The 7,495-nt window shown below is 44.0% G+C and overlaps 1 protein-coding gene across 3 annotated transcripts in view; it reads right to left on the bottom strand.

The window, feature by feature from the left end:
• Positions 1-238: 238 nt before the first annotated feature.
• The window catches only part of OSBPL1A (oxysterol binding protein like 1A), a 212,774-nt gene continuing 205,517 nt past the window's right edge, over positions 239-7,495 (bottom strand). For all 3 annotated transcript variants that reach the window (XM_021686066.2, XM_021686065.2, XM_021686064.2), the window contains 4 exons: positions 7,179-7,295; positions 6,451-6,574; positions 5,113-5,203; positions 239-1,484 (listed from right to left, as the gene is read on the bottom strand). In XM_021686066.2, the coding sequence (XP_021541741.1) occupies positions 1,382-1,484; positions 5,113-5,203; positions 6,451-6,574; positions 7,179-7,295 (435 nt within the window). In that variant the 3' untranslated portion in view covers positions 239-1,381. The remainder of the gene's footprint in view (positions 1,485-5,112; positions 5,204-6,450; positions 6,575-7,178; positions 7,296-7,495) is intronic.

The following is a 7,495-nucleotide window of genomic DNA, read 5'->3' as shown; positions in this document are numbered from 1 at the left end:
TCCGGGGCCCTGCGGACGGCAGCACAGGGACTTCTTGGTAAGGACACTCGGTAACTGAGGATCAGATTAAGAAACCACACTTTTGGGGCGCCTGGGTGGCTTCGTTGGTTAAGCATCTACCTTCGGCTCAGGTCATGATCCCAGGGTCCTGGGACTGGGTCCCCCATCAGGCTCCCTGCTCAGCGGGGAGCCTGCTTCTCCCTCTGCCTGCTGCACCCCCTGCTTGTGTTCTCTCTCACAAAATCTTAAAACAAAAACCACACTTTTTGGGAACATTCTAAAGCCTTTATTTAGCATCAGGTAGATTATTTCATTATAACACTTGTTAACTTCAAGACGGCAATTAAAATAATTTACTGGCAGCTACCTAAAGCCCCTTGGAGCAAGATCTCAGTCTGGGGTTGGGTGGATAAATACCGTAAGATTAATGTACCCCAATTAAAGGGGCAAAGCTACTGTACAGGAGGTCTCCATACATATTTTAAGTACACAGGTACCTTGCAAACTTGAAATGCACAAGACCTCCTTTTATAGTTTGGTACTTATAATACATGAGTGCAACTTATTGTCTCTGGTGGCATTTGCCACAAAGTTGACGCATTTAAAAAGGTTTGTCATTATGTAATGATGGTGATTAGAATCTATTTCTAGGGCATTTTTATGAATTGCTAGATTTTATACAAATTTTCAATTCAAACACCTTTTAATTCTAAGGACCTTGATTACAGAAAATTGTAAAAATAAATTTAGAGCACTAAAATAAGTGAAATACCTTTTCCAGTTTAATTCTTTAGAAGTGCTTTCAAATCAGGAACACCTGTTCTGAATATTCAGGTACTTTTTCTTTTTGGAGGTGGGAAGGGGTAAACTGGAGAGGATTAGTATGAAGAAAAGCCATCTTTTTAAAGTAGTCTTTACAAAATGACATAACCTTCTCTGCATTTGAGCACATAAACATTGTATAAGAGAGTTCTAAACATTTCAAAGTTACATCTAAAACATTCAAGCATGACGGCATAAAAATATTCAAAGTAACTTGATTTGGGATTACTATATAATTCCATAAAGCTAAAGGTACAGTTGGGTATAAACCTTCAGTAAATATGGCAATAACAACCATAAAAAGCATATTCTCCACACCGTTTCTCTTACCTCTATAAAACAGTATTTCAAATCAGTAAGTCTATTTGGATAGCAAAATTACCCATTTTTCCTTTCATCACCAGTATCACCTTATGCCCTACTTTTGTTGGGTGAAATGCAAGTTATCTCATGAGCGGTTTTTTTTCTTAAAAGATGAGTAGAAACCAAGGAAAAAATTTAAAAACATAGGTTTAAGACTTATTTGTAGATTAGCCAAACACCCTGACTTGTCTGCACTTTAATAAATGTCAGGCAGATTGAAGTAGTTTCTGTCCCAGTAGCTGCCCGAGTAAAGCCAGTCCTGTGCTCCATTATAGGGGTTAGGACCTTGATGGAACCACCTGTTTAAAGAGAAAGGACAAGATTGATGGGGGAAACTGAAATCACAGGGTTCCTGCCACTTCACTAGCTCCTGTAGCAATTCACCTCACTCTTGAGTTAGGGATTTCCAAAGAGACTTTTAAAGAAGTCCTGCCATTTTTAGAGAGCACCTATGTAGAATAATATTCCAAAAGATGTAATGATACCACACAAAAGGTTTTTGGATTTTTCCACAGCATCTGGCAGGAGTACTCAGCAGGAGTAGGGGCATAAGAACCGATCTATTTGTCTAACTGTCCTCTAGCCTCATTCCTTATCTTCCACCAGAAGGCTTTTTTTTTTTTTTTTTTGGTAAGGAATTAGGGTAAGGAAATGAACTTTTACAACATACCTACAGTAACATGGAAAGTACCGGATTCAGAGTTAATGCCCCCTAAACTCAAAGTGGGAGTGGAATGTCAGAGAAGTTAAATAACTTGCCCAAGCTAGTAACTGTTATCAAAACTTAGGTTTGATTTTAAAGACCATGATTTTTAAATCTACTATGCTACACCGAATCCACCGAAATTACTCCTAATCTTCCTGGGTCTCCATTTTCCTCATGCTAATAAGATGGCTTCTTAGGTTGCACCTTGCTGTTAACATCCCGATCGATCTTTAATCCTGCAAAGAGCTGCTCTAATCATTTCCTTGCCCTTTAAAAATACCACCTAGTTCCCACAGTCCCAGCTTCCTTCAGGTAAGGGAAATGCAAAATTACTTGCTCAAAAGGTTCACAATTAAATTTGCGTCACATTTTCTAAGTATGATTTTGCTTTCAGAGTAACATTTGTGAGAAAGTTTCACAGGTGTTTTCCATTCTTTCTAAAAAAAAAAAATGTTAGAAGCAGCTTAACTATTCAAATGAGGTTAGACGTGTTTGGTTAAGTCCCCAATGCTCCTATTATCCCTACAGCAGCACAAAATGCCCTTAGAGAAAGAAAGGCAGATTCCTTGAAGGATCACATCGTAAATGCCCATTAGACCACATTTTCTAGAATATTAATATCTAAATTCTCTATTTAGCTTTTGGGACTTTTTCCTAATTAGAAAATTTAAGTCTACTTTAAATGATCAAGATACATCAGATCTGGTTAACCAGACTAGAAATACATTAAACCATTATTTGATCAAAGTCAGAAAATTCTGTCTAATAATATGAAGTATACAGTTATACTCCTTTCGGTCCCCAAGTCCAAGCAGTAAAAGCACTTTTGTTAGTTAGGCTTAGCAAAGTCAAGCGCTTCAGAAAAGCAGACACATCAAAATCAAGGTAATAAAAAATAATTTAAAAAATGAACCAAGCCTCAGGCCATGTGCCACGGTGTAAGCAAAGTTCTCCAAAGACCATGTCTATAAAAATAAAGACCATGTCTGCAACCACAGCCTCTCTTCGAGGCTGCATGCCCTTGGAGAGAGTCCAAACACCGCACTAGAGGGGAGCACCTCAGAGTCAATGGTCTGATGTAGAGGACGAGAGTTTCCTTCAACTGCTAGTTCCCCTAATTTTGGACACTCATGTCTAGAACCCTCTGCTGCTATCATCCTACCCCTCCCATATATACAAAAGTCCAGTTGATTGGTCTTTCTAAATGCACACATTGGAGACAAGCACGGTAACAGGAAAGAGGAGGGTAAGATTTCCTTGCTACCACCTTTTATTCAGTATTTTTGGCTCTCCAGAGTCCGTGGGTCTGTATCAGTAAAACAGCGGTCTATCAAGTCTGAATTCTGCACGCTGCTCAGACTGTCCGGGAGACACCCGGCCAACATTTCTGCCTCAACACATCCCCCGCCGCCACTTCAAACCCTGTCCTCACTCAGTAGTGAGGATTCCTCTGGGGAAGTAGGTCAGGATTACAAGCGGCATTTTCACAGCAGGGACCACAGTTTCCAGCCTGAAAAATTCTGGAGCCTATACTCTTCCAGTGAATCCTATATTAGCAGGAATACCAGCTTTAAGTGTGGAGGAATTTGGGACAGATTCTAGTAAGTCTCTGGGTTTGATTTCTCCGAAGGCTAGTTAGCGCTAACCAGCAGAAAATGTTCCTTTACAAACCGCCCTGCCTCACCTCAAGCTGAACACATCATCCATCCTGAGAAGAATCCAGTCAGTGAACATGCACTCTCCTTACAGCCACTAAAAAAGAGCTCAAAGCAGATTCTTTTGACAAAGAGTCAGTGGGATCATTTCAAAACCACGGGTATTCACACAGGCACTACTGATGCTGGGAGCGCGCCGTGGAGGAAAGGCCTGAGGGGGCAGCTCCCGGGCGCAGCGCCTGGTCGGAGCTCCACGCTACCACCCCGCTGTCTGAAGCTCACTGCTCTCTCAATTACATAAGACTCTGACCGTAAAAACTCTTAGTGGACTTTGCACTTACTTTGTACACCTGAAAATGTGACCAGAAAAATAAAGGAGTTAATAATTAGAAATACAATACAGAAGTGGGGTTTTTGCAAAAGAGACTAGAAATAATGATAAAATGAATCCAATCTTTTCAAAGGGATCGGAGGGGAGCATGTAGCTTCGCCTGAAGGACTGATGGAGATCAGTAATGTATCTAGTCAGAGGTCTAAGGCTCACTGGTTGTGTGTCCTCGAGCAAGTCTCCAAAATGAAATACATCAGCATTTGTTTTCCTCTGAACAATGAAGGGATTTCTAGACCACTTTCAAACGGTATTCTGCACAGGTCTAGGGAGCCAGGGTCTGTGTAGGGTAGGAGAAGGTGAGGACCGGGCGTGTCCCATGTCCCGTCCCCCTCCCCTCCTCCAACAATGGCAGCTCTGCCTCCATGAGTTCTGTATTTGCAGATTCTTTATGCATTCGCTGGAAAAAGATTTTTAACACTAACCAAGCCCCAGAATCACTGGATTAGATAAAATCTAAGGTCATTTCCTAGCTGTAATTATCTTTTCCTAAAATGCAAAAGGGCTACCAAATAATGTCTGCTGAATGTTTGCAAAAATATGTCCATATTGCCTCTACAATGGGACAATGGTTTCTATTATGTGATATAAATTTAGAAAATGTTTTTATTCTATTCCTGTTTACAAGTGATTCTATTACTCAATAAAAAGTCACTATGCAACTCCTGACTCTTAAAAAAAACAAAATTTCCGAAACTAAGAAATTTTACGGCCCACTTTCTATTTCTGAATGGAATTCAAGATGTTACTTTATACAAATCGTATTTCTGTTGCATGTCAAATCCCTTGTGTTTGGAAGAGTAAAAGGCACTGTCTAAATATCCTGGATACACATAGTAGCAAATGGCTCTGTGTATTTACTCACTTATACTATAAGCAAGTGGCTCTGAACCTATTTTCGTGCCAAAATCTGTCATACTGGATTTTACTTTCCCTCTTATAACAAGAAAAGGACAGGACTTCGCCAGACATGGAAGGTAGACGGTTTGCTTAAACCACTTACCTGCATTAATCGTGTGGGAATATTTTAACCTTCATTTCCAAATAGCCCTTTTCCTTTGTCACACATGCAAGTCTTTCAGTTTGAATACCTGGAGGAAGTAGCTTTTCTCTCCAGTCCTGGGAAAGCTCTGCAGCCCAATGCCCGCCCCGCCCTGCAACCTGCGGGCCACACGCACCTCGTCTTCCAGTCCTCCTCCGACTTGGACCTGTTCTTGCGGGCTGCTCTTTGCTTTTCCTCCAGTCGTTTTTTTTCTTCACTAGCTTGATCTAAGGTACAAACATGAGTGGAAAACCAGTTATTCTACAAGTAGAGACTACCAGGCACAGTAACGTTACAGAGAAGCATCACCCACATGCATTCACATGATCGCTCCGTTTTATTAGAAAACCAACATTACATTAAAATTTTAACACGTAGCCAAGGTAGTAAGAGGCAGAGCTGGCCCTCAAGACCCAGTCGTCTCCTTCTACAGTCTCACCCTTAACAACCTCTGTACTTACCAAAACGACCTGCTTATTCTTTTTTTTTTTTTTTTAAAGATTTTATTTATTTATTTGAGACAGAGAGAATGAGAGAGAGAGAGCACATGAGAGGGGGGAGGGTCAGAGGCAGAAGCAGGCACCCTGCCGAGCAGGGAGCCCGATGCGGGACTCGATCCAGGGACTCCAGGATCATGACCTGAGCCGAAGGCAGTCGCTTAACCAACTGAGCCACCCAGGCGCCCACGACCTGCTTATTCTTAAGGCCAAAAAAATTATGTTATAAAGCTTCAATGAAAAATTGGGTGGAAAAACTGAATAAATGCAGAATTTTTCTTAATCCTTGGTGAGACCTCACAGAGCTCCTTCACGTTCTAGTCATAAAAAATTCAAACAGTTTTCCAAAATCCTGGTGCACTGTCTCACTGATCATTCAAAAGGAGCACCAAGGTACTCAGATAGGGACTCTCCACCTCAGTGTCCCCACACCTCGCACCGCCTGATTCTTTGTGGGGCCGTCCCAGGCGCTGCAGGACCTCTGGCGGCATCCCGGCCTCTAGCCACTAGATGCCAGCAGCAGATCCCCAGACATGACAAACTCTCCAGACACGGCCACACATCCCCTGGGGGTAAAAACTGCTTCCCTTTTGAGAACCACTGAATTAGAAGAAATGTAACACCAGGTAAAAATGTTATAATTAACCAAGGCTACGCTCTTCTTTGAGACTCACAAGGTAGTATTTAAATTCTGAAATATACAGTGAACTAATTAGTATATAGTTTCAAGTTGATAATGATGCTAATTCTCTTCTCAAATTCCCCTCTGACATTTAAGATCTGTCTCTGGCCATATGTAGTATATTAAATTGTCAGGGAGGGTCACTGAAGTAATGAATCTAAACGAAAGCTAATTACAAAAATCTCTCAGAGAGAGGACATATGCTTGTACCACAAGATGCACTCACTCACAAAAACCCCCTCCTCCCCCCCCAAGTGAGGCTTCATTCACCGTCACCCCCTCGGACACTCGTTACCTATCTCTCCGTTCTCCATGGCTCTGATGTCAGGCCGCAACCTGCAATCTGTCTTAGGAATCACGCTCTCCATGCCTTTGTCTACTTCATTCAAAACCATTGCAAAGCTAGTAAAATTATACATCTGAAAGGCAGCAAAATGTCCAAATTAACATGTAGCAAGGCATAAGGCACCCTGAAAACCCCCGAGGACAGCAAGACTTGACCATGGCTTCCCTCCGTCTTGTGGGGACGAGGACCAGCCTTCTCAGACCAGTCTAATGTTTTCACCCACGTCTGCACCACCCATGAGTGCTGGTCTCAAAGAAATCTCAGAGCAGGCCACACAGATAACTATCCTCCGGCCCTATCAACTTGAAGTGGAACTAGAAGCAAAACCAACATTCTTTTTACTTCATTAAAGTCAGTACTTGCTGGATCTGGGGGGCCCAAGACTCAAGTGTCTGCATCACCATGTTTGCTGAGAGCCAGTCTTACTCCAAGTCGGGACTGAAGAAGTCGCCCAGGCCCCCCGCCCCCACAGGTTCCCCGCCAGACGCCAGACGGGACGGACGCACGGTACCGCAAGGGACACGGCAACCGGCACACACGAGCCGGCCGAGGCACAGCCCAGGGGCATTTTGACGGCCAGCTGCGCTCCTCTGTGGCCGGCCCCACACGTGCCGGGCACAGAGCGCCCTGGGGGCGGAGCACGGGCAGCGAGGCCACGGCCACGGGGCCCACCTCACCTGGGCGGAATTTGGAGGCCGTGGGGCTATTCGCCACAGGAGAGCACTTCCAGGGATCACAGACACGCTCTCAGAGTCGGGCATTGGCATCTCGTCTGACTCCTCAGAACTGCTCATCTGGAAGAGCCAACACAGGGACACGACTTTAGTGCTGTAAAAACAGCCACGGCGTACGGCACGGCACGGCACGGCACGAGCACGGCACGAGCACGCCCGCCGCCGGGGGCGAGGCAGCCCGACTCTCTCGTCACACCCCTGCCTCGCCCCTGCCTCGCCCCTGCCTCGCCACGGTGGGCGGCCGGAGCCCTAAGCGCCTG

Source organism: Neomonachus schauinslandi, chromosome 14 (assembly GCF_002201575.2).
Source record: "Neomonachus schauinslandi chromosome 14, ASM220157v2, whole genome shotgun sequence".
NCBI classification, from domain to species: domain Eukaryota; kingdom Metazoa; phylum Chordata; class Mammalia; order Carnivora; family Phocidae; genus Neomonachus; species Neomonachus schauinslandi.
The sequence above is the reverse complement of the archived record's forward strand: the minus strand, read 5'-3'. Positions and strand labels throughout refer to the sequence as shown.